At 44.4% G+C, this 27,123-nt stretch overlaps 1 protein-coding gene across 1 annotated transcript in view; it reads right to left on the bottom strand.

Moving 5' to 3' along the window:
- LOC136626663 (alpha-2-macroglobulin-like protein 1) overlaps positions 1 to 27,123 on the bottom strand; it is a 200,952-nt gene that overhangs the window by 110,689 nt on the left and 63,140 nt on the right. Inside the window, exons 3-7 of the mRNA XM_066601680.1 lie at positions 26,150 to 26,306; positions 23,492 to 23,544; positions 21,557 to 21,577; positions 20,573 to 20,729; positions 17,421 to 17,505 (exon numbers count right to left, since the gene is read on the bottom strand). Coding sequence (XP_066457777.1) covers positions 17,421 to 17,505; positions 20,573 to 20,729; positions 21,557 to 21,577; positions 23,492 to 23,544; positions 26,150 to 26,306 — 473 coding nt within the window. The remainder of the gene's footprint in view (positions 1 to 17,420; positions 17,506 to 20,572; positions 20,730 to 21,556; positions 21,578 to 23,491; positions 23,545 to 26,149; positions 26,307 to 27,123) is intronic.

Raw genomic sequence — 27,123 nt, 5'->3', positions numbered from 1 at the left:
CAGCGCACACCAAAGTGTCCCTGGGCAGCCTTCAGCTGCCCTCATGCCACACCACGCTCATGTCTATTTAGAATTGCGTCTGCCATGACGAGGGACCGCAGGCACACACTGCAGAGGTTGGCACGGCTAGGCAGCGACCCTCTTTAAAAGTGGCGGAGCGATAGCCCACAATGCTGTACAGAAGCAATGAGAAATAGAATCCTGTGCCACCGCCATCAGGAGCTGCACACGTGGGCATAGCAATGGGGAACCTATGTGCCACACACTATTCATTCTGTCAAGGTGTCTGCATGCCCCAGTCAGACCGGGCTTTTTAATTCATAGACACAGGCAGGTACAACTCCCTATTGTGAAGTCCCTGTCGACCCACAGCATGGGTGGCTCCCTGGAACCCACCGGCGGTACACAGAAATATCCCATTGCATTGCCCAACACAGCTGAGGTAGTAATGTCGTGCTTAATGCAGGTGGGCTTCGGCCCACACTGCATGCCCCAGTCTGACTGGGGTTCTTTATAAGTGTACAGATGTAGTAAAAACTCCGTGTGCACCTACAGCATGGGTGGGTGCCAGGAAGCCACCGGCGGTACATAGAAATATCCCATTGCATTGCCCAACACAGCTGAGGTAGTAATGTTGTGCTTAACCCTTTCCAATCCAATTTGTATATGGTTTTCCTAGGGGGCTTACTCTTTTTCTGCCGTTATACAACGGCGCTATATGCTGGCTAAAGCCAGTACTGCATGAGCTGACACGTAGGATAGGCTCCGACAGCAGAGAGGCTGGCAATATACAGTAAGAGAACCCCGACGGACGTCTACCAACAACGGAGCTGTACAGCCTTAAACCCTAATGTCTTCATAGGTCACACAGTGGACTGGAAAGGGTTAATGCAGGTGGGTTTCGGCCCACACTGCATGCCCCAGTCAGACTGGGTTTCTTTATAAGTGGAAACAGATGAATTTATAATTCCCTGTGGACCCACAGCATGGGTGGGTGCCAGGAAGCCACCGGCGGTACATAGAAATATCCCATTGCATTGCCCAACACAGCTGAGGTAGTAATGTCGTGCGTAATACAGGTGGGCTTCGGCCCACACTGCATGCCCCAGTCAGACTGGGGTTCTTTAGAAGTGTACAGATGTATTAAAAACTCCGTGTGCACCTACAGCATGGGTGGCTCCCTGGAACCCACCGGCGGTATATAAAAATATCCCATTGCATTGCCCAACACAGCTGAGGTAACGTCAGCTGTAATGCAGGTGGGCTAAAAATTAATTTGATTACACTGTAGGCGAGGGCCCACAAAAATTGCTGTATCAACAGTACTAATGTACATCCCAAAAATTGGCCATGGCCAGCCAAGAGGGCAGGTGAAACCCATTAATCGCTTTGGTTAATGTGGCTTAAGTGGTAACTAGGCCTGGAGGCAGCCCAGTGTAACGAAAAATTGGTTCAAGTTAAAGTTCCAACGCTTTTAAGCGCATTGAAACTTATAAAAATTGTTCAGAAAAATTATTTGAGTGAGCCTTGTGGCCCTAAGAAAAATTGCCCGTTCAGCGTGATTACGTGAGGTTTCAGGAGGAGGAGCAGGAGGAGGAGGAGGAATATTAGACACAGATTGATGAAGCAGAAATGTCCCCGTTTTGGATGGTGAGAGAGAACGTAGCTTCCATCCGCGGGTGCAGCCTACGTATTGCTTACGTATCGCTGCTGTCCGCTGGTGGAGAACAGAAGTCTGGGGAAATCCAGCCTTTGTTCATCTTGATGAGTGTTAGCCTGTCGGCACTGTCGGTTGACAAGCGGCTACGCTTATCTGTGATGATTCCCCCAGCCGCACTAAACACCCTCTCCGACAAGACGCTAGCCGCAGGACAAGCAAGCACCTCCAGGGCATACAGCGCTAGTTCAGGCCACGTGTCCAGCTTCGACACCCAGTAGTTGTAGGGGGCAGAGGCGTCACCAAGGATGGTCGTGCGATCGGCTACGTACTCCCTCACCATCCTTTTACAGTGCTCCCGCCGACTCAGCCGTGACTGGGGAGCGGTGACACAGTCTTGGTGGGGAGCCATAAAGCTGGCCAGGCCCTTAAAGACTGTTGCACTGCCTGGGATGTACATGCTGCTTGATCTACGCACATCCCCTGCTACCTTGCCCTCGGTACTGCGCCTTCTGCCACTAGCGCTGTCGGCTGGGAATTTTACCATCAGCTTGTCCGCAAGGGTCCTGTGGTATAGCAACAGTCTCGAACCCCTTTCCTCTTCGGGAATCAGAGTGGGCAGGTTCTCCTTATACCGTGGATCGAGCAGTATGTACACCCAGTAATCCGTCGTGGCCAGAATGCGTGCAACGCGAGGGTCACGAGAAAGGCATCCTAACATGAAGTCAGCCATGTGTGCCAGGGTACCTGTACGCAACACATGGCTGTCTTCACTAGGAAGATCACTTTCAGGATCCTCCTCCTCCTCCTCCTCCTCAGGCCATACACGCTGAAAGGATGACAGGCAATCAGCCGGTGTACCGTCAGCAGCGGCCCAAGCTGTCTCTTCCCCCTCCTCCTCATCCTCCTCATGCTCCTCCTCTTCCTCCTCCTCCTGTACGCGCTGAGAAATAGACAGGAGGGTGCCCTGACTATCCAGCGGCATACTGTCTTCCCCCGCCCCCGTTTCCGAGCGCAAAGCAGCTGCCTTCATGGTTTGCAGGGAATTTCTCAAGATGCATAGCAGAGGAATGGTGACGCTAATGATTGTAGCATCGCCGCTCACCACCTGGGTAGACTCCTCAAAATTACCAAGGACATGGCAGATGTCTGCCAACCAGGCCCACTCTTCTGAAAGGAATTGAGGAGGCTGACTCCCACTGCGCCGCCCATGTTGGAGTTGGTATTCGACTATAGCTCTACGTTGTTCATAGAGCCTGGCCAACATGTGGAGCGTAGAGTTCCACCGTGTGGTCACGTCACACAGCAGTCGGTGCACTGGCAGCTTAAAGTGATGTTGCAGGGTGCGCAGGGTGGCAGCGTCCGTGTGGGACTTGCGAAAATGTGCGCAGAGCCGGCGCGCCTTTACGAGCAGGTCTGACAAGCGTGGGTAGCTTTTCAGAAAGCGCTGAACCACCAAATTAAAGACGTGGGCCAGGCATGGCACGTGCGTGAGGCTGCCGAGCTGCAGAGCCGCCACCAGGTTACGGCCGTTGTCACACACGACCATGCCCAGTTGGAGGCTCAGCGGCGCAAGCCAGCGGTCGGTCTGCTGTGTCAGACCCTGCAGCAGTTCGTGGGCCGTGTGCCTCTTATTGCCTAAGCTGAGTAGTTTCAGCACGGCCTGCTGACGCTTGCCCACCGCTGTGCTGCCACACCGCGCGACACCGACTGCTGGCGACATGCTGCTGCTAACACATCTTGATTGCGAGACAGAGGAGGAGGAGGAGGAGGAGGGTGCTTTAGTGGAGGAAGCATACACCTCCGCAGATACCACCACCGAGCTGGGGCCCGCAATTCTGGGGGTGGGTAGGACATGAGCGGTCCCAGGCTCTGACTCTGTCCCAGCCTCCACTAAATTCACCCAATGTGCCGTCAGGGAGATGTAGTGGCCCTGCCCGCCTGTGCTTGTCCACGTGTCCGTAGTTAAGTGGACCGTGGCAGTAACCGCGTTGGTGAGGGCGCGTACAATGTTGTGGGAGACGTGGTCGTGCAGGGCTGGGACGGCACATCGGGAAAAGTAGTGGCGACTGGGAACTGAGTAGCGCGGGGCCGCCGCCTCCATGATACTTTTGAAGGACTCCGTTTCCATAACCCTATACGGCAGCATCTCAAGGCTGATGAATTTTGCTATGCGGACGGTTAACGTTTGAGCGTGCGGGTGCGTGGCGGCGTACTTGCGCTTGCGCTCCAACAGTTGCGCAAGCGACGGCTGGACGGTGCGCTGAACTACACTGCTGGATGGGGCCGAGGACAGCGGAGGTGAGGGTGTGGGTGCAGGCCAGGAGACGGTAGTGCCTGTGTCCTGAGAGGGGGGTTGCATCTCAGTGGCAGGTTGGGGCACAGGGGGAGAGGCAGGGGTGCAAACCGGAGGCGCTGAACGGCCTTCGTCCCACCTTGCGGGGTGCTTGGCCATCATATGTCTGCGCATGGTGGTGGTGGTGAGGCTGTTGGTGTTGGCTCCCCGGCTGAGCTTTGCGCGACAAAGGTTGCACACCACTGTTCGTCGGTCGTCAGGCGTCTCTGTGAACAACTGCCAGACCTTAGAGCACCTCGGCCTCTGCAGGGTGGCATGGCGCGAGGGGGCGCTTTGGGAAACACTTGGTGGATTATTCGGTCTGGCCCTGCCTCTACCCCTGGCCACCGCACTGCCTCTTGCAACCTGCCCTGCTGATGCCCTTGACTCCCCCTCTGAAGACCTGTCCTCCTGAGTAAGCGTTGCACACCAGGTGGGGTCAGTCACCTCATCGTCCTGCTGCTCTTCCTCCGAATCCTCTGTGCGCTGCTCCCTCGGACTTACTGCCCTTACTACTACCTCACTGCAAGACAACTGTGTCTGATCGTCATCGTCCTCCTCATCCACAGAAAGTTGTTGAGACAGTTGGCGGAAGTCCCCAGCCTCTTCCCCCGGACCCCGGGAACTTTCGAATGGTTGGGCATCAGTGACGATAAACTCCTCTGGTGGGAGAGGAACCGCTGCTTCCCAATCTAAGCAGGGGCCCGAGAACAGTTCCTGGGAGTCTTCCCGCTCCTGAGCAGGTGTTATTGTAGTGGAGTGAGGAGGCTGGGAGGAAGGAGGAGCAGCAGACAGAGGATTCGGATTGGCAGCAGTGGACGGCGCAGAACTGCGGGTAGACGATAGGTTGCTCGAAGCACTTTCTGCCATCCAGGACAGGACCTGCTCACACTGCTCATTTTCTAATAACCGTCTCCCGCGTGGACCCATTAATTGGGCGATGAATGTGGGGACACCAGAAACGTGCCTCTCTCCTAATCGCGCAGCAGTCGGCTGTGACACACCTGGATCAGGAGCTTGGCCTGTGCCCACACCCTGACTTGGCCCTCCGCGTCCTCGGCCGCGTCCACGTCCTCTAGGCCTACCCCTACCCCTCAGCATGCTGTATTACCAGTGATTTGATTTCACAGGCAGCTAATAAATTGGCGCAAGACTGCAGGCCAAATATAATTTTTTCCCTTTTTTGAAAACGAAAGGCCCCACTGCCTCTAGTGAATGAATAATCTAAGTTTAATAACTGTGCTGTTTTCCTGCTAATGTGTCACAGAACGTGAGGTTGCAGAGTTATTAACTGTGGCAGAGCAGGTATTTTTTTCCCCAATTAAGGAAAGCAAATGGCGAAGCCAGGAGTAAAACGTAGCTGGGTGCGTCTGATTTGTACAGGTTGCACACGCAGCCGACACGTGTCCACCGCCCTTAGGACGGACAGAGGCAGGACAAATAGAATTATTTTCCGTTTTTTTGCACCAAAAGGCAGCACTGCGTATATTCTATGAACATGAGAAGTTTAATAACTGTGCTGTTTTCCTGCTAATGTGTCACAGAACGTGAGGGTAGCAGAGTTATTAACTGTGGCAGAGCAGGTATTTTTTTTCCCAATTAAGGAAAGCAAATGGCGAAGCCAGGAGTAAAACGTAGCTGGGTGCGTCTGATTTTTACAGGTTGCACACGCAGCCGACACGTGTCCACCGCCCTTAGGACGGACAGAGTCAGGACAAATAGAATTATTTTCCGTTTTTTTGCACCAAAAGGCAGCACTGCGTATATTCTATGAACATGAGAAGTTTAATAACTGTGCTGTTTTCCTGCTAATGTGTCACAGAACGTGAGGGTAGCAGAGTTATTAACTGTGGCAGAGCAGGTATTTTTTTTCCCAATTAAGGAAAGCAAATGGCGAAGCCAGGAGTAAAACGTAGCTGGGTGCGTCTGATTTTTACAGGTTGCACACGCAGCCGACACGTGTCCACCGCCCTTAGGACGGACAGAGGCAGGACAAATAGAATTATTTTCACTTGTTTTACAAGCAAAAGGCAGCACTGCGTATATTCAATGAATAATAACTGTGTTGTGGCCCTGCCTATACAATTCTTTCCCTGCAGTATCAATGGAGGGTGGAATGCTCTGCAGAGGCGATTTTGAGAAGCAAAAAAAAATGCAGCACAGCTAACAGCAGCCTGGACAGTACTGCACACGGATAAATATGGCCCTAGAAAGGACCGTTGAGGTTCTTGAAGGCTACACTCACTCCTAACACTCTCCCTGCCTATGCAGCACTTCTGTCCCTAATGCCGGGTGCAACGCTCTGCAGAGCCGATTTTGAGAAAAAAAAAATTGCCACTGCTAACAGCAGCCAACACACAGCTATCAGTGGCCCTAATAAAGACCTTTGGGGGGTCTTGAAGCCTACACTAACTACCAATTCTTTCCCTACAGCAGCTCCGGTACAAACAGCACTGTCCCTCATCTAACTCACACGGCATCTGAGCCGAACCGCGGGAGGGGCCGACTTTTATGTTCGGGTGACACCTGATCTCCCCAGCCACTCACAGCAGGGGGGTGGTATAGGGCTTGAACGTCACAGGGGGAAGTTGTAATGCCTTCCCTGTCTTTCAATTGGCCAAAAAAAGCGCGCTAACGTCTCAGGGAAGGAAGTGAAAGTAACCAGAACACCGCATGGTGTTCGTTACGAATAACGAACATCCCGAACACCCTAATATTCGCACGAATATCAAGCTCGGAAGAACACGTTCGCTCATCTCTAATAACAACGTAAATACTGCTCCAGGTTTTGATTACACCTCTCAGTTTGCCCATTGGTCTCAGTATGGTATGCCGAAGAAAACGAAAGCTGGACACCCAAACGAGAGCAGACTACTCGCCAAAAGCTAGAAACAAATTGTACGCCGCGATCGGAGACTATATTCTCTGGCAAACCATGTAGTCTAATGATGTGGCAAATGAACCAACTCGCCAACGTCTTGGCATTAGGTAAACCGGGGAGTGCCACAAAATGGCACATTTTACTAAACCGGTCCACTACCACCCACACAACGGTGTTGCCATCAGAAGATGGTAAATCCGTAATGAAGTCCATGGACAAATGCGTCCATGGTCTCTTAGGAATAGGCAGCGGCAATAACATACCGGCTGGCCGACTGTGGGATGACTTGGTTCTGGCACACACCACACATGACGAAACAAAACTGAATGTATCCCGTCGTAATGACGGCCACCAATATGTTCTAGAGAGTAACTTACAGGTATTATTAATCCCCGGATGCCCGGCCAACACCGAACTGTGAATCTCGGCCAGCACCTGTAACCGTAGATGAACAGGAACAAAAAGCTTCCCAGCCGGGAGCTCTGACGGGGCCAAATTTTGTGCTTTACGGACTTGCTCCTCTAACTCTAATGACACTGCCGACACCACCACCCCTTCAGACAGGATAGGGGCAGGATGTTCCTCAGAAACTACTGGAAGAAAACTTCTGGAAAGAGCATCGGCCTTCACATTCTTGCAGCCTGGATGATAAGTAACAAAAAAATTGAAACGGGAAAAGAAAAGCGACCAGTGTGCCTCTCTGGAATTAAGTCTCTTGGCAGATTCCAGATATATGAGGTTTTTGTGATCCGTAAAAAACGTTAATTTGTGTTGCGCCCCCTCTAGAAAATGACGCCACTCCTCGAATGCCCATTTAATCGCCAGCAATTCCCTGTCCCCAATGTCATAATTTCCCTCCGAAGACGAAAATTTACGGGAGAAGAATGCACACGGGCGGAGATCTTGTAATGTCTCCGTTCCCTGAGATAGAACTGCTCCAACCCCCACCTCTGAAGCATCGACCTCAACAATAAAGGGCCTGGAAGAATCTGGCTGCACCAGCACCGGAGCAGTCGCAAAACACCTCTTCAATCTCTGAAATGACTGCATAGCTTCTGTCGACCATTTAGTAGGAAAGCACCCTTTTTTTGTCATATGATACTGGAGAGCTTCCACCACGCTGTGTTGCTCCACCGCTGTCCAACATGGGACTGAAGTGATTGACCAGCACAGAGCTCAAAGCTAGCACAGCCTAAATAGGAGCTGAGCTAGTTAGCACCAGGTGCTGGATGACATCTCTCCTGCCACTACCACACCCCTCAGCTCCAGGGGAAGCAAGGGCACACCTAAAACCTGGTCTGGCTTGGAAGCCGGGTGCAGGCCTCAGAACGGCTGCAACACTGCAGGGATGAAGAATTCCTATGCTGCATCTGTCACAGATGTGGCAGATGTAGCAGCAGGGAATTATTTTTACTAGCGGGGATAAAGGAAACATTTGCTCCATGCGGCAGATGTGTTCTTCATTTCCGCGGGGGACACGGCAGCTGCAGAGAGGTAAGTTTATTTATTTAACTTTTTTTACACTGAAATTATTGTTTTTCTTTGAAGGGCTTATTTTTTTACACTAAAATTATTGTTTTTCAGGAATTTATATGTAAAGCTCTTCCATGAAAAACAAATCAAGGGTACCGGCAGACCATTGTTTTCAATGGAGCCGCTGGCAGCAGCCGCGGTTCCATTGAGAACAAGTGGGGAGGAGAGAGTGAAATTTTTTCAAGCACCGCGTGGTTCTCAGCTAGAGTAACGAGTACATCGAGCAGGCTAATGCTTGAACGAGCATGCTCGCTCATCTCTAATTGTGACCTATCTCAAGTTTACCAAAGAGCCCCTGCATGTTTTACGATGCTTCGAGGAAAATGATCTAGGGAGGGTTAAGACAAAAGTGGAATTTACAGCACAAATGCACAATGCTGTTAGGAGGAAAAAAACACTGCACACCAACAACAAAACCACATCCTAACCCTGAAGCATGGTCAAAGGGGGATCATGATTTGGAGCTACTTTGTTTCCACAGGGACTGGATACAGTGCCATCATTGAGGGAACAAGGAACTCTAAGGTATATCAACACATTTTACCGGAAATTGTAAGGTGTAAGAGGTCAGTTCTTTGTTTGTCCTGTGACCCTAAGATGGAACCCCATTCAAGGCTTATAATACAAGGTACTAAAGCTTGCTATTTACAGGAACAGTTAGGTAGAAGAATTGGCAAAAACAAAGTCCCATACAGGCATGTAGTTTCGTGGTCACTAAAGAAAGCAGAACAGTCTCTCAGTAACGGCTAACACTATTATGTCTCTGTTAAAAGGCACACAGTGTAATGCTTAGGATATGTTCATACAGCAGATTTTTCTGCATCGATTGTGCTTTTTAGAGTTCATGGATTTTGCCCATTAACAGGACTATGTCTAAGGGCCCCCTGCACGCCAGGGGAAAATTCTGCGGCGGGATTTCTCGCAGAATTTCCGCCTGTGCCCGCCTGCATAGGATTACATTACAATACGCAATTCTATGCAGATGGCCGCGATTTGTCTGCATGAAAACAAATCGCGGCACGCTCTATTTCTGTGTTGGTCTCGTAGAGGCCCGCACAGAAATGTTAGTGGTGATGGGCCGGCTCCGCTCTGTGCACAGAGCCGGAGCTGTGGGAACAGGTGAGAGCCGCACTGGTCTCTGCAGGGATGCGGGTCGAATCCCGCTGCGAGAATTCTCACAAGGGATCTGACCCGGCCGTCTGCAAGCTCCGAAGTGCTAATCTGCTGCAAAATCCGCAGCTTAGCCATGGATTTCTACTGCTGTTTTTAGAGGTGGAATCTGTCAGAAAAATCTAAGACAGATTCCGCTGTCTGCACTAACCCTAATCAATCAGACTTCTATGACACTAAGGGGGTTTTCTGGAATTTTATATTGATGACCTATTGTTGGGAAAGACCATCAATATGGGAATAGTTGGGGGCATGGCTTGAAGAGGCACCGAGACGGACACTGCAACCTAAGCTCTGCTCGACAAGGGCACTCTTAAGCGATCTAAAGCAACTGCAGAGAAAGAAAAAAACACCTCAGAGTCCAGTAACATACATGAGGCAAGAGATGTCCAGGAGAAGGACTTCTAAATCTGTCCCGACAAGGCTGTAGACATTCTTCATGGCGCGCGGGGCTGCCGCTGACATGAATGCAGGGGAGGCTTCTTCCTCCGGCACCCGGGAAAAGGAGAGCACCGGCTGCATAATTCACCCACCGGAGGAGAAGAGACATGAGCGAGCTGCCGAAGAGTACATCACCGCTGACGGCGCCTCTCTACAACAGGTGAGAGGAACCGATGAGGAGAGGGAAAAGATGAAGGGGGGCGCAGGTGCAGGACTTTCTCCCTTAAAGATGGCGCCGGCCACGCTGATACAGGGATGCTCATCTCCTTCCCCCACTAGCAGCCCAGAAAAACAGAGGCAAAGAATGTCACCCGCAGAAGAAATAGAGGATAGCTCAGCAGCACTCCCGGATATTGCTGGAGGGAAAGATATTAAGAGCCTTTCTGCATTAGACAGACCTGCAAAGTAGAAAAATGGAGAAGGTGGCAGCATAGAATGATGCATTAGACAGACCTGCTACAGAACTGTACATCAAAGAAATAGTGATGGCTCTCAGAGACACCATTCACTCTGATATTAAAAACCTGACCTCTGATATGAATGTGTCAGTTCTTGAAGTGAAAAACAGGGTAGAAAAAACAGAAAGCAAAATGGAAGAAATAGTTAATTCCCACAAGTCCCTTATAGATGCGCACTATGACCTAGAAGAGAAAGTATCCAAACTTCAAAGCAAATTAACGGATCTTGAAGTTAGGAACGGGCGCAATAACGTCAGAATTAGAGGGGTATCCAAAAAGTCTCAAATGCAGAAATCTACAATTGCATTACACGTTTTATGAAAAAACTTCCCCCCAATATTCCCAATCAAGAATTGAAGATAGACAGAGCCCACCACCTGCCGCGTCCGAAATTCCTAAAAGAAGACAGTCCCAGAGACATTATTGTACGTATCCACTATTTCCGTACAAAAGAAGCTTTGATGAATGTGGCTAGGAAGTCGCCATCACTCCCAGACCCCTATGATAATATCCGCCTCTTTATAGATCTCTCGCAAGCAACAATGGAAGCAAGAAGGAGCTTCTCATCTGTCACTATGGCTATGAGGAATGCCGGCATCATATAGAGATGATTTAGCAACAAAGGACAATGAAAAACACATATTTCATGGCCCTGAAGATGCTGTCCTTGCTTTAAAATCCTGGGGAATATTACTACAGACCAGTGAGCGCCCCCCTGCGCCTGCAGGCCCCAAAAGAAGTCGCCAGCCTACCACTAAAGGCACATCAAGCCCAAAATGAATACGCCATGTTATTACCTCACCCGGCGGTCAAACTACATAACACCATGAGTGCCCACCTGCCTATGCCGGACTTTTCACCCCCGAATGCACATACAAGCTTTGGCTTGCTATGCTACTCCTCAAGACCCTGGCGTGACTCTTCCCCAAAGGCCACCTATCTACAATGGTTCTTTCTTTTCTGGGGAGAGACACTCAAAGGACTGTTTTGTTTGGTACTGTTGTTGTTGTTCTATTTTAGGCATCTTCGATTTCCACAGAACCCCGGGTATCCAGAGACAAGCACCACCACCCTTGTTATGGCTCTGAAAATTCTCTCCTTAAATGCCAACGGGCTCAATTCTCCATACAAAAGACGAGCTGCTTGGAAGGACTCGTTCTCTTGCGACGCAGATATAGTATGTATACAAGAGACTCATTTGTTGGAGAAAGATGTAGGTCACATGACACATACAAAATTTCAACAAAGGGTCTTCACCTGTGCTCCCAAAAAGCACGTTGGGGTCATGATTGCCTTTAAAGATAGTGTAACATTTGCTATAGATAAACAAATATGCGACACTAAAGGTCATTACATAATCTTCGTGGGCTCCCTAAATAATACCCCAATCACACTAGTCAATGTCTACGCCCCAAATACGAAACAAATCAGTTTTCTCAATAAATTTATCAAAAAAAATAAACCGGATAGCTAGAGGTTCAGTGCTTATGTGCGGGGACTTTAATTTAGTTCCTGATGGAATAGCAGATACCACCAACCAAAAATTAAGGAAAGGGCCCACCTTAAGCAACTGGCTACACAATTCAGCACTTTATGATACCTTCCGCTGTGTTAACGCCTCCGCTAGGGAGTACTCCTATTTCTCCTCCAGACATGGAACTTTTTCACGAACTGATTTATGCCTGGTGGACAAAAGTCTTCTCACAATGGTGTCTGTAGCTGAAATAGGTACGGCCACCTGGTCCGATCATGCCCCAATTATGACGTACTTAAATTTTGCCAAACTAATAGGTTGTGGAGAAACAATACACACTTAATGAACTTGCCTGATCAAAAAGAAGAAATTCATAGGGCTCTAGAGGAGTATTTTATACTGAACAATACTCCTGATATCGACTCATTGACCTTGTGGAACGCCCATAAGGCATATATGAGGGGCATCCTTATAAAATTGGGAGCTAAATTTAAAAGAGACAAAATAAAAAGGACAGAAGAACTTATAAACCAAATCTCATTAAAAGAAAAAGAAGTCTAGCGACATCCCTTCCCCAAAACGTTTGACGAATTACGCAAATTGAGACTGGACCTCCGCAAGATATTGCTGGGAGATTTCGACAAAGAGGTCAATGCTAACAGAGCAAACATATATTTGTCCCTAAACAAACCATCGAGATGGATGGCACAATTAATAAAAAGGAAATCAATTTTATTCTAAATTTTATGCTAAATATTAAACTAAAAAATGTTATGTTAAATATTATCTTGTCAGCAGAGTTTAGAGAATAGAAGTTTCATTAAAGGAAGTAGATACATTGGATACATGAAAGAAGGCATATCTATATTTGTATCAGTAATGGAAAAGTACTGGCATTTAGTATACAGAATGCTAAACATATAAAAACAGGTTCACTGTCCACTACAAAGGTCCACAATCCAAAATATAGATATATTGGGTTTCCACTACAGCTAATATCCCTTATATATGGAACTCAAAAAAAGGAACATAAAATAACTCACCCTAAACAAATCGCAGAAGCTTTCCGTACCTTTTATAACAATTTATACAATATAAAAGACAACCCACTAGTTACCCAACCAAATAGCGCCAAAATAGCTGAATTCTTGAAAGGGGCTAAACTGCTAACAGTCAATGCTGTGCAGGCATCCTCATTAGACCAACAATTCGACATCTCTGAAGTATCTGAAACAGTCTCGTCCTTAAAAAAGCATAAAGCACCGGGCCCTGATGGATACTCAGCGGAGTACTATCAAACATTTTGGGATATTTTGTCTCCCTTTGCAGTAAAAATATTCAACACTGCTATGCAAAGAGGAAAATTCCCAGAAGAAATGCCCCAAGCAACGATTGTAGTTTTGCTTAAACCTGGCAAAGATCCAAATGACCCAGCTAACTTTCACCCCATATCACTGCTTAATACGGACGTAAAAATTTACGCAAAGACCCTAGCTAACAAACTGTTGAAAATACTCCCAAACTTAATCCACTCTGACCAACTTGGCTTTGTCAAGGGTAGGCAGGCGTCAGACGGCACGAGGAGAATTCTAAACCTAATCCACAAAACAGACTCGACTCAAACACCAGTGATCTTATTAGCTTTGGATGCCGAAAAGGCTTTCGATCGAGTTCATTGGGCCTTTGCTTTCGAGACCTTGAAAAATTATGGTATGAATGAAGGTATAATACGGGCTATTTAAGCCCTTTATACGTCCCTGTTCGCTAGAGTACTAGTAGACGGGACCTTGTCGGACCCTCTACACATAACGAATGGGACGAGACAGGGGTGCCCGCTTTCCCCTATTCTATATGTTCTTACAATTGAACCATTAGCGGAAATGATTCGCCTATCTCCCAAAATAAGTGGCATCCCAATGAACTTAAGACAACACAAAATCGGTTTGTTTGCGGATTATGTTATCCTAACCATGGCACGCCCCCTAGAATCCTTGAGAGCTGCATACAAAATTCTAAAAAACTTCAGTGAAGCTTCCCTATATAAACTAAATATAGATAAATCGTTCAAACTAGGTATGCACATACCCAGATGTTTAAAAGAAGATATACAATTTGAATTTTGTTTCGAGTGGAAGGAGAAATCTATACCCTACTTGGGAGTAGAACTGACAGACTCGTCCAAAGATCTAGAAAACACGAACCTTCCCATACTGCTCAATTCCACACAGAAAGAAATAGACCATCTGTCCATATACCAAACCTAAAAATATACCAAAGGGCAGTCATGCTAAATCAAATCAAAGGATGGATGTCTGGTGATAGGCCTACGGGATGGGCAGAAATGGAAAAGAGTCTCAAGGGAGGCGTTTCAACTCAAGCATTTCTGTATGCGGTATCCCTAACAGGTATATCTAAGACACCGGATTTAATGATACAGCTATCCGGAATGTCTCCTCCCATGTTGGCGTCAAGGGAGGCATGAAAATTTTTTTCACAGAGATTAGCTCTAAATGACAGGAAAAAAAACCTTCGCTGCCTCTCGAGACTCTGTGCCTTCTTCTGCCAGACTTGGCATAGGGGAATGGACAACAAGGGGTATAAAGATGTTAGATGATCTAGTGACTATGGATGAATTGAGACCCTTTTCAGAACTTAGCTCTAAATATTGTCTACCACAAAAATAATTTTTCACATATTGTAGAAAATCACCTTGTTCCTACAAAAAAACTCGTTACACAACATGCAACTTCCCATCACAATTATTAATAAAATTACCTCAGGGAAATATGAAGACAAATCGGACACCAGGGTGTTTTATGATGTACTGTCTGACAATACAACCCCAAGGAAGAAATCTCATATGCTGAATTGGGAAAAAGAACTGGGGGAAATGATAACCGTTGACTCTTGGCAAAAAGTATATAGAACCTCCTTAAAATCCACTAAGGGGATGGGAATATTAGAAACTCAAACAAAGCTACATTTAAGATGGTATTTCTCTCCCTCGTTATTGGCGAATAGATTCAAACTGGGAACAGGCTTGTGCTGGAGAGAGTGCAGACAAAAGAGCTCCCTGTCTCATATCTTTTGGTGCTGCCCCAAACTAAACAAATTCTGGAGTGGAGTTCTTGGCGAAATGTCTAACATGTTGAATTGTCCTATTCCCAGAGAAGCCAAACTAATCCTACTTTTAAAAGGTTTTAAAAAATTCCCCGCGAACAAAAGATACTTACTAGGTCACTCTCTTATGACAGCAAAAACGATCATTGCCAAGCACTGGAGAGAGAAATCCCCTCCAACAAAGGAGGAGTTCTCGGGTCGGATGGCAGAACAATGCATGTTTGAAGGATGGTTAGCATGTCGAAATAACTCTATAAAGAAATATGAGGAGGCCTGGGGTAAATGGAAATCTAAACATTAACATGTTCTGCAAAGATAAAAATATGATGCCAAGTATTTGTTGGTTACGTTTGTTGTCCTTTGTATAAAGTTGGTAATATTAGACACTAATTAACATAAACTGCACTGTAGAAAAAGATGACCGTGGCAGCAGGAAATGATGCAGTTAAAAATCCTTTATTCCTCCAAACACCATACGACGTTTCGATCAATAGTTTGATCTTTATCAAGTACTTGATAAAGATCAAACTATTGATCGAAACGTCGTATGGTGTTCGGAGGAATAAAGGATTTTTAACTGCATCATTTCCTGCTGCCACGGTCATCTTTTTCTACTGTGCTGTCTTGGAGTTTATTATAAGAATTAACATAAACTGAATGTTTGTAACAATTTATACAATAGAAGAGTCTTGTTGGAGAAACTAAGTGAATAGATACAAAAAGATTGACATTGTAAATCACTTGTATGCCCAGTTGTAATACCATAATCCTTGCATGTAATTTTATTAATGTTTCTCTGACTGATTTCTCAATAAAAAAAAACATTATGGTAATATGGGATTAGTTCAGGATCACCCACTGATTATTAGAATAAGGGGACAGCAGGGCTTGTTGGAGCAGATCAGGCATTGCACTGCAGAACCAAACAGTAATTAGCATACATATGGAACTGTGTCTGGTACTGTAGCTCACCCCGTTTAAAAAAAAAACATTTTAAAGTTTGTTTTTTTTAAATTCATTATGTAACTTAGGTAATGGCAGTGTCCTTCCAGCAGAAAGAGATGGTACTCGCTCTAGGTGGCCATGCAAGGCTATATTGATGCATCATGGGGTTGATAGCACAAAATAGTAAAAAAGAAAGTAGGGATGTATAGCTCAGAATCAAGATGATGTCTAATAAGCATCAGAAAGGAGACTGTACTGTATGGAACTGACTGCAATATACATAGGAGATTTCCAGAATGTGACAGACAATCAGGTGAGGTGTGCCGTGATGGACAAAATGTGTTTTCGCCTAAAAGGCCCTTTAAAGTTGATGAGATTGAGCCGTAGTACCAGACTCAGAAATACAAACTGCATCTAATTGTCTTCTGCTATGTATTGCTATGTATTGCTCAAAATAAAGAATTCCTGAAGTTTCAATTGTTAGTGTCATAGAATTTTCACTGTGACAGACTAATTTGGGGGGAGACACTAGAATTGGGAACTGTACGGCAGGAATTCAGACGCCTGGAAGACATTGTCTCCGCTCCTTGTTATTACATTTGCAAAAAGCACTATTAATCTTCACCCTGTCACCATCAATGATTACACTGTATCCAGTCACCCTGTTACCATTAAACGTCACCCTGTCACAACAGTGCCGATTGAATTTCTACATAGTTTGTGATAGTTACATAAGTACCGATGTCTCTATGTCACATAGTTCAGTGAAGAGTCCATTGTGATCCGATGGAATCCCCCTAGTGATTTCTCCTCCTCAATCTAAGATAATTTATGGTGTATCTTATGGATAAACCATCAATGTAAAATCGGAGAAAATCCTTGTGGATAAATCTCTATATAATGATGATTAATCAAACAGTCGTTGCTGACTCTGGGTCACCCTGTTGATCAACTCTAGCCATTTCCGTCTATCATGACTATTTGCCAGTTAAAAGAAGCTGTACTTGAGAGACGAAATCTCTCTCTATATATATACACATTAAAAAAACAGCTCTCACTTTCAAAGAAAAACTGAAATACCCTAATATATTTTAAAACAAGTTGTGCTGTAAATATGTTGTAAAAGGCTCAGACTAAAACTTGAAAAAAGAACACAGGTGCCATTGAAAAAATTGAATGAAATTTTCCTTGCAGTTGTTCTTTTAACAAAAAGAAAAGCCAGAAAAGACACAATGTCCATGTGGATTTTAATGCAGAATGAATATGGCTTACATCAGCCAGCAATATCACATCACAATCCACAGTTAGCCCTGTGGACTGTGGTGCAGAATTTCACAGTGACAAATTCCACTGCATCCCAGTGGCATTATTCACCCCATGTGAAAGGTCCCTCACACTACTCTTACCTGCCGCAAGCCTCCAGGTGGAATGACTCGTCTTTCACGGCAATACTGGATGGTGTGATGATGTTTACCTCAAACCTCTTCAGCACTGAAAGGAATAGAAATGACAACATTTACCAAATCATAATTTCTCCTTCTGGCAACTTGATGAAAAATATGACACTTTTACATTGTGCCATTGAGCAGGATGGTCCAACATCATTTTGTCAATTTCAGGTGAATGGCTCAATCAACCAGGTTTAGGATGGGTGCAACTGGGGCTGGATTATAGAAGTTGCTCATAGCACACTTGTCCAGGGTCCTCTACTACCTTGGGTGTCTAGAGAGCCTCTACCATCCGTCCTCCCTTATGGTCATTCTGTGTTGCTGTCCAGCCCAGAATAGGTGGCCATGCATGTAGATGGCTCTCTTTTTAGAAGTCTACGGCTGTCTTCATAACTTTTGCTGACATCAGTGGAGAGGGCCTTGTACATATTTGGTTTCCAGTCCTGTATGATAGGGAATTAGATAGGATCCGGTTTCTAGAGATGCCATGGACCCATTGAGCTCTTGATTTTCAATATATCTACATTTCTCCAATTTCATTTGGTGCTTTTTCTGTTGGATTCTGTTTGATTGTGAACATTAACTGTGACATGTCCAAGTGGGTGCCATATTGCTGAAATATTTTCCAATAGAAACATTGCATTTAGACAATATTGCACTGTTGTATGAAGCTCCATATGGCAGCATATAGAGGGCCTCTAAAATACAGAGCTACAGAAACTCAGTATGCCATTAAGTTTACTACACTTTTCACTGCTGAAAATACCAGTCCTAATCCACATATGTAGTGGCCCAGAAGGGTCTTACAAAAGCACTATCACTAATTTTATGTAGGTTTGCAATTCACCCAGGGCATGCAACGGTTAACTCCGGGTTAATCTGCCCTGCAACAGAGTTAAATCTAATTTGCCTGGCAACCAATTATTTCTCATTGGTTGCTGGCAGTTTGAGCTCTAATTGGCTCATTTGTCGATGAGTTTAACAATATGATTGGCTATCTGACAGTGGGATGAGAGTTGAGAGGCAGGCAGTGATTGGTTAGTGAATTGCTAAGCAGCACCAGAGCTCACACGGGATGATATGAAAGTAAGTGACAGTTGAGAGAGGGGGGTTGGAGAGAGCAGTCGAGTTTTAGTCAGCTACTCGGAGGAGATAGTCAGAGAGTCAGTGGTGAGTGTAGAGCAGTAAATTGGCGTGATACAATGCTGAAGTGAGGAGCTGGCAGAGAGCTGTGGTGGACAGAGGAGACTACGTGAGACAGATTGCTTGAAAGGGTGAGAGCTGTGGAGAGGGAAGGACGGAAGCCCCTCTTCAAGCGGTTGTCCCCAACTGTGATTCTGTATATGTAAGATAAAGTGTAAAGGTGCTTGATAGCCGGGAGATGGACCAAAAGTGACAGAGGCCTAGTGAAGTGCTCCTGAGTGACTGAGACAGCCCAGAAGTGACAGAGGCCTAGTGAAGTGCTCCCGGGTGACGGAGATGTCCCACAAGTGACAGAGGCCTAGTGAAGTGCTCCTGAGTGATGGAGATGGCCCAGAAGTGACAGAGGCCTAGTGAAGTGCTCCTGAGTGATGGAGATGGCCCAGAAGTGACAGAGGCCTAGTGAAGTGCTCCTGAGTGAGGGAGATGGCCCAGAAGTGACAGAGGCCTAGTGAAGTGCTCCTGAGTGATGGAGATGGCACAGTAGCTGAGGCCAAGATTTCCCTAATACGGGTAACAGAAAGGCTGTGTTGTAGATTGACAAAAATCAGAAGGTCATGATATATAAATGGTGATATTGCTGCCTCATCTCTCTCAAATATATTCGGCCATCTTACATGCAAATTATTTGATCTGCCTGTGGAGAAATTCGCTTTTTACTGAGACAAATGTTGTTTTAATAGCTCTGGTGAAATTACAGTAAAGAAGATTTATTTTAATATTTTCGTAACTACTTGCCTCCGTGTATTATTGACTCTTCTCACCTAATTATTGTGCTATATGGCACTGGTGTCACGACATATCATGTTATCTACAATGTCATAAAACTTGGGCTCCGCTGCAGATATTACTACCTGAAGAGCTGTGGTGAGGGTCACTGGGACACAATTTTATCATATATACCACGGTTATTATCATCCTACACGCTGCCAGGGCCTGAGCATGACACATATTATACATAGGCTTTACTCAAAATACGTTCATTGAAAAAAATAAAATAATGTATCCAGATAGAAATATCAGATTGCTGCTCAACTCGCTATGCAGGTATGTTTCAGGCAGATATGTAAGGGATTACAGTTGTGGTCTGATTAGACATGGGGTCTTGCTACCAGTTGCTGTAAAAGTGCTTCCCTCTTTACCCTATAAAAATGCTTTCAGGGGCTACTTTTGTGTAGTATACTTCTTGTTGAGAGATTGGTGACTACTAGACATGCCTCTAGGATACACTTGAACGCATTTTACCCGGTTAATAGACTTCGAAAGCGGGGCATCATTAGAATGAAAAAAGCAGGATGGTCGTTTCAACGAATTCCCCACCATCTAGGTTGTTCTGACCAAGCTCTTAGAAGGTGTTGGAGCAGTGGTTATGTGAGGGCATGCATACATGGCAAACACGCTCCAGATGGCCCAGACAGACCGCCAGTAGAGAGCAGCATTTGATTCACCAACAAGTATGAGCAGATCCAATAGTTTTATTGTCCACCATCCAGACACAGTTGGCATCTTCATTACAGAACCCTATCTTTGCCTGGACCATTTCCAGGCACTTAGCAGAAGTAAACTTGGTGTCATGGTGCCCATTACGTTTCCTGCCATTAACACCCAAACACCATCACCTTTGTTTGCAGTGGTGTTATTAACAAGAAATCTGGACTACTACACAATCATACCGTATCGTCTTTAGTGACCAATCCAGGTTCAGTTTGGGAGGTAATGACAGTTGTGTTTGAGTATGGAAGCCTTGTGGTGAGCCCTGTCGTAATCAGTTACATATACCATGTTTCATGCGATTCCATCAACACCTTCTTGGTGCATTATTAATTTTTTAATAATTGTATTTCTTAAATATTGATTATATAACATAATATCTTAATATCGTTTGTTAGTTATTCTCATTCAGAACTTACCGTATTCCTTAACTTTAAATGTTTTTTTGCAGAAATCAGGTAAGTTAATAACATATTCTCCAAGAGATAACTCATTTCCCAAATGGAAGCTAAACTCTGCAAATCCATGATGAGTAGGCACGTTCAGCCACTGTGCTATGCGTTGTTTATTTGGGTTCTATGGGAAATGAAAGAAATGGTGAAATTACTTATGATAACAGAACGCTAATATTTACATATACAGTATGTGTTTGCAAGTAAAATGTAAAAATTAGGACATTTACAGAGGACGCGTCACCTCTCCTGACATGTCAGTATTCGTAAATACTTGTATTCTCCATGCACTAACAACACTTTTAATCTTTTTTCATAACTTTGCCTTTTGCCATTCCTGTTATTCCTCCTGAAAGATTATGAAAAAAAATGACAACTGAACGATACCATTCCTATTGTTAAAGTGGTCAGCATAGCCTGCACTGCTTGCACAGTGTTAGACTATGTAGGTTATGTAGAGAAATACTCTTCTCCCCCCATACACCCAAAACACCCGGCTGACAATTTATTCAGAATTTTCCAGGAGGAAGGACAGAGTTCTTAGAAAGCGTACCCATGAAAGATAGAAGTAATTACTAAAATAGACAAGTCAGACGAGTTGTCAAGTACTCTAAGATTAAAGTAAATGTGTGTTATATCCAGCCCACTGTTAAAAGGAACCTTTATAGTCAGATTTCCTAGGCCAGAGTTGCTTAATGTTCTTAAGCCAAACGCTTTTCAATCAAATTAAATCAAAGTGTTACAGTAATCATACACTGTGCTGTCTATTAAAAGGACAGAAACAGCTAAGTGTGTGTTTTCCTCTGGGAACATGGCATATACTCCCTGGGGTTACCATACTACAGTTTGAAAGTCTATATCCAAGGCAAATAACCAGCTTAGCTTTGTTCTTTAATTTGTAATAACTGGTAATATTAAACATAGTTATGTAAGTGTTTATGTCATACTTACCGTTATCTCAACCAAAGGATACTGAAAAGAAAAAAAAATAGTTTACTTAAAAGGTTGATATTTAACTCAGCAGTTCTTACATTAATAGGATGCTAACTAGAGTCAAATGTGCCCCAGGACAAATTTCAGACATAGGCCACCCTCCAGCCCATCTAGTAATACTGCCTCCATATAGTAATTGTGGCCTCATAGTGCCCCTATATAGCAATAGTGGCTCTGTAGCCTTTGCATATAATAGTAAGGAACGTCATAATTCTTCATACAGCAATAGCATCTCCCATATCGTAACAATGACCCCCATAGTTCCTTCATATAGTAACAGTGGCCCAAATAGTGAAGCAATATAGTGATAGTGGCCCCAGAAGTGCCCTCAATTAGCAATAGGGGTTCCCATATTGCTCCCATATAGCAGTAGTAGTCCCATAGTGCCCAAATATAGCAATAGTGGTCCCACACTGTTCCTATATATAATAATGTTGGCCCTGTAGTGCTCCCATATAGTAATAGTAGCCCCCTATAGTGCCTCTATATAGCAAAAGTGGCTCTCATACTGTCCACATACAGCATAGGGGTCCACATATAGCAGAGGGGTCCACATACTGTAATGTAATAGTGACACGATAGTGCCCCTATATAATCATAGTACCCCTTTGTACCAATTACAATACAAACAAATTAACTTAATACCCATTCACCCAACCAGGTATTATTCCAATAGCTCTAACCCATCATACGCGGCACAATGCAGTGGCGTCATCATGTTGACTGAGCTGGAAAGTTCCTGAGTCCCAGCCAGAGTAACTTCCGGGTCTGTCAGCTGAAAAGCAGCATTGACATAGGAAACTGGGCTGACCCATTATCCTATGGGCCCGGCTATAGTCGTATCACCTGTGACAATGATAGATACAACCATGTACTTTCTTTATTCACTAAGGTAATACCAAGTTGAAGCATCTTAGGAAATGTCCTATGGCTATTGTGGTAATATGCCAAATGGCTAATTACCCGGCTGCAAAACCGCATAGGTTTTACTGTGGATTGTGTTTTGTGAAACAGTTATTGGTTGCACCATTTTCAAAGGTAAAGCTTATTAAAAAAAACATATTTAACATGTAGAAGCGGTGCGGCTAAAAACTGCATTGGGCACTTGCAGTTAACCGCCTTTAAAGGTGCATTCTAGGCTTTTATTATTGCTGACCTACCCTGAAGATAGGTCATCAAAAGTTGGTGGGCCAGAGGATCAGCTTATTGGCAGGAATCTCGAGCAGCGGAGCCTTGCTGATTAATTATTCATGACTTATCTTCAGGGTAGGTCAGCAATAGTAAAGTCCTGGAAAACCCTTTTAAAAACAAATCCCAAGCCTGGCTACTTGAAGCATAAAGAACCTTATTAAATCTTATTATGGATGAAAAGTCAATACCCATAAGACACTATAATGGGTGGAGTGATACATTAGATGCATTACATGGTGCTAATTCTGTGCAGCGATCTAAGGCCTTGTGTTAAAAGGAAGATAAATAAAGGCCCATTTTCAGGTCCTGAGCTATCCATGTACTCTATTGACAACAAATAGACCCATAATAGCCTATGAGTAAGGTAGTCACACAGCCATTTTTTTTTCATTTGGACAGATTTAAAATATGCTATACATTAAGTATATGAGAGCTGTGACTTACTATCATGGTGCAGGGAATTAAGGGCTGAATCCATAGTGCAGTAGGTGATATGTTTTTACACAAAATTTCCCTTTACATTTGTATCATGATGTGAACATTTTTCGCAATATACTGCCTGGAATATTGCAATATATTTAATGTTTGTATGGTGCTCATATAAAGTGCAGACATCTGCAACAACTGCGTATCTCCGCTGATTGCCGGCCGGCACTTGTACTAGTCATTGTCTTATTACATGGTAATCAATAAAACACTTACTGTTTTATCTGTAGCATGATAATGACGGTCCATAGAGATCACGCGAAACTTCACTGAAATTCAGGATAAATGAAGTCAAAAAAACATATTATTTGACTCATGAGAAATAAGTTTCTCTGTCTCACAGATGACTATACTTTAGGGCAGTGGTCGGTCGCCAACCTGTGGCTTTCCAGTTGTTACATAACTACACCTCCCAATATGGCCTGATATACATGAGCTGCCAGGGAATGCTGAGATTTGGGGTTTAGCAATATTTGGAGAGCCACAGGTTGGAGACTATGCTCTATTTCAGTGTTCCCCAACCAGTCAGTCAGCAGCCCCATGTTGCTATCAGGCCCCTGCATGGGGCTCCAGTAGATGCTATTTTGCTCTAGTGACATCAAGGATGTTTTGGCATCAGGGTCAATGTCAGGGTCAATACCATACCACTGGCAGTCACCACTAAGGTAAGAGCCTACTGTTAAATTTAATGGGGCTTATTACTTATAGAGCCTTGGAGACTTATGCTTTAGTGTATGTATTTCTCTCATTACTCAGAGTAATTTGGGACACAATGAAATCTGGTTCATGCATTACTGTTAATGGATTGCTTTTCCTGGCTTATTTTTCATATTTTTCTGCTATAAGCAACACCTTTTCCTGTTCTCTAACAGGGTACATTGATGTAATGGAGGGCTCTTTCTGACTCAGGATTATCACTTTTTTTATTACCAAGAGCAGATACCCATTACAAACAACAGTTATTTCCCTGGAAAGTCCAGCCTATATTTTTACACATGTTCCATTGGGGAAAATGAACATTTGTTAATAGTTTCCACCTCATAAACGGGTTGAAACATGAAAAATATTGTTTATAAATTAATTCAGCCCATAATTATAAACCTACTTTGCTTTTACACTTGTTAAATAATATTTTTATCCCCAGATATTACAGGACTAATGTTAGGATAGCGCCATCTGCTGTTTCTATTGAAGAGCCTTTCTATGTCCAACCCACCTCAGTAAGATTATTTTTTGCATGTATTCCGCCTCTAAAATCTACAGCAGAAATCCACAGCAAAGCCATGAATTTCAACAGCGTTTTTTGCTGCAGATTCGCACATGGATTCAGCTTTGTCAACAGGTAAAATCAACATATGGAATTGTTGAAGCAATTCTGCATGGATTTGCATCTAGAAATGACATGTCACTTCTTCACCTGGATCCATGAGGAATAGCGTTAGAAATTTTTCATGCAGATTTTGCCCATTAGTAGGGCTAAATTTACATGTGAATCCATGGCAAAATACACAGCAGAAAAATGCAGTTTTGCCGCAGATTTCTTATGCAGTTTAAGAGGTGGAAAAATCTGTGTTAGATTCCGCTGTGTGAACATATCATAAATGTTCTCCAGTGCTCACACCTACTCAGTGTTACTTCTCTGTAGTAACACTATCTCACTCTCTTATCACTTGCTCTGACATCAGAGAAGATGCAGCAACTTCAGAAGCACTATACCAGGAATCCCCCCATTTGGCTAGTAGAGCAGAGAGAGATGCAAGACTGAGCATGAGTGACCACCTTGGAACAATTGCTGAAGTGGACATGGAATAGAAACAGTGGGTTGCAATATTCTAACATTAGTCCTGAAATATCTGGAGACAGAAACATTGTTTGATTAAAGCACATACAAAAAAAATGTTTATAATTATGGGCTGTATTTAGCTATAAACAATATTTTTCAAGGGACAACCCCTTTAATACTGTACATTCCTAATTCTGGATCCTTTGTGATAGAACTTTTTAAAGATACCTTTCGCACTAGACCACCATTTTCAGCGCCATAAGTCACTGTATATAGCAGTATAAACATTATTTTCTGTTTGCAGGTTCTATTCTGATTTTGACACTGGTTATCTCAGATACATTCCTACTAGAAATGAGCGAGCATACTCGCTAAGGACAATTACTCGATCGAGCATTGTCCTTAGCGAGTACCTCCCCGCTCGGAAGAAAAGGTTCGGCTCCCGGCGCGGGTAAGAGGTGAGTTGCGGCAGTGAGCAGGGGGGAGCGAGGGGGAGAGAGGGAGAAAGAGATCTCTCCTCCGTTCCTCCCCACTCTCACCCGCCGCTCCCTGCCCGCCGCTGGCAGCCGAACCTTTTCTTCCGAGCGGGCAGGTACTCGCTAAGGGCAATGCTCGATTGAGTAATTGCCCTTAGCGAGTATGCCCGCTCATCTCTAATTCCTACATTTGTAAGTTTTGATTTTATGTATTCTTGATATTTGATTGGCTTTTATATAGCATTTGTGTTTGGGTGGTAATTACTGCAGAATCTCTAAGGCAGTATTCATATTTGTCCAAATGCCTCTGGCATTGATCCAGCATACAATTCCAGATGAAATAGCTGTCCTATGTTGTCTAGGAAACTGTCAGAGCACATAATGAAAGCCAGATGGACCCCATTCTATTCAATGGAGTCCATTTGGTGCTGTTTGATTCTGTCATGTGTTGGATCCATTCTGGCAAAGATTTAGTTTTTCTGCTCCCATAATGGAAGAAGAAAAGCTGAACAAAAGCCCAAGCACAGGCATGAATGTGGCCTAAATATTATATTCACTGTGGAAATCCTATTATGTAAAATCATAAATAAATGAACCATATATATCAGTCCTTACCTGTATCGTCTGGTTTGTAGACGGATTTATCAGTTTGAAGAACGCAACTATCGTGTGTTGTAATGAGAACCTTCCTGCTTTCATCTGTATTGATATGATCTCCATGAGCAGTCACATGAAGTGACCAGATTGAAGTACTCTGCTGTATGACAGGGACCTGAAGGGAAATGGAAATGAAGGCATTAGTCATATTTTTCTGATTTCTGTGTTTCTTAAAGATTAGAGGCTTTGACAGGTTTCATACTTGTACTTGTCTATTAAATGTGACTATATATGTATGTGTGTGTTTTTGTATTTTTTGCTGTAATATAGTATAGTGGGATCTGTGAATATTGGTCCATTCAATCCTGAGGCACCTGTGAGGCATTGGTAAAAGGAGCAGGCGTGCTACTCCTAGTGACCCAGAGCTAGAAGCTCCTGCAGTTTAGCCACCCAGACTGTGAGAGTAAAGAAACCTCTGCAGCCCAAGAGTGGGTAATGGGCTGTGTTATGAAGATGTGACTACATGAAAGAAGCAGACAGACAGCTGACTGACACCACACATTGCACCAAGCTGGATCAAGATCCGACTCAAAAATATATGAGGGAATTGAGAAGGGTCATCGGAAGTCTGTACTCACAAGATGGTTGGCTTCACTCTCAGAATACTCACTTGACAACCAGCACTTTCTTTATCTGGAACCTTACTATCTGAGCCAATCAATAGGTTTTCGATACAGGGATGTCTGTATTGCATTGTTTAAAATATTTATGGTGGTTTCCAAAAAGTTGCTTTCTGTATATGAGTAGCTCAATGTCAGGTTTATGGTGGGGTGCAATGCATTGAATCTCTCGTGGAATTTTATTAGTTCTTGTTCAGTGTTGATCCAGATGATTATAATGTCATCAATGTAGCAGAAATAAACCAATGGTTTGATCAAGCAGAAGACCAGGAAGTCACTCTCCAGTTTTGCAGTGAAAAGGTTGGCATATAG

This window comes from Eleutherodactylus coqui, chromosome 4 (assembly GCF_035609145.1).
Source record: "Eleutherodactylus coqui strain aEleCoq1 chromosome 4, aEleCoq1.hap1, whole genome shotgun sequence".
NCBI lineage: Eukaryota > Metazoa > Chordata > Amphibia > Anura > Eleutherodactylidae > Eleutherodactylus > Eleutherodactylus coqui.
The sequence above is the reverse complement of the archived record's forward strand: the minus strand, read 5'-3'. Positions and strand labels throughout refer to the sequence as shown.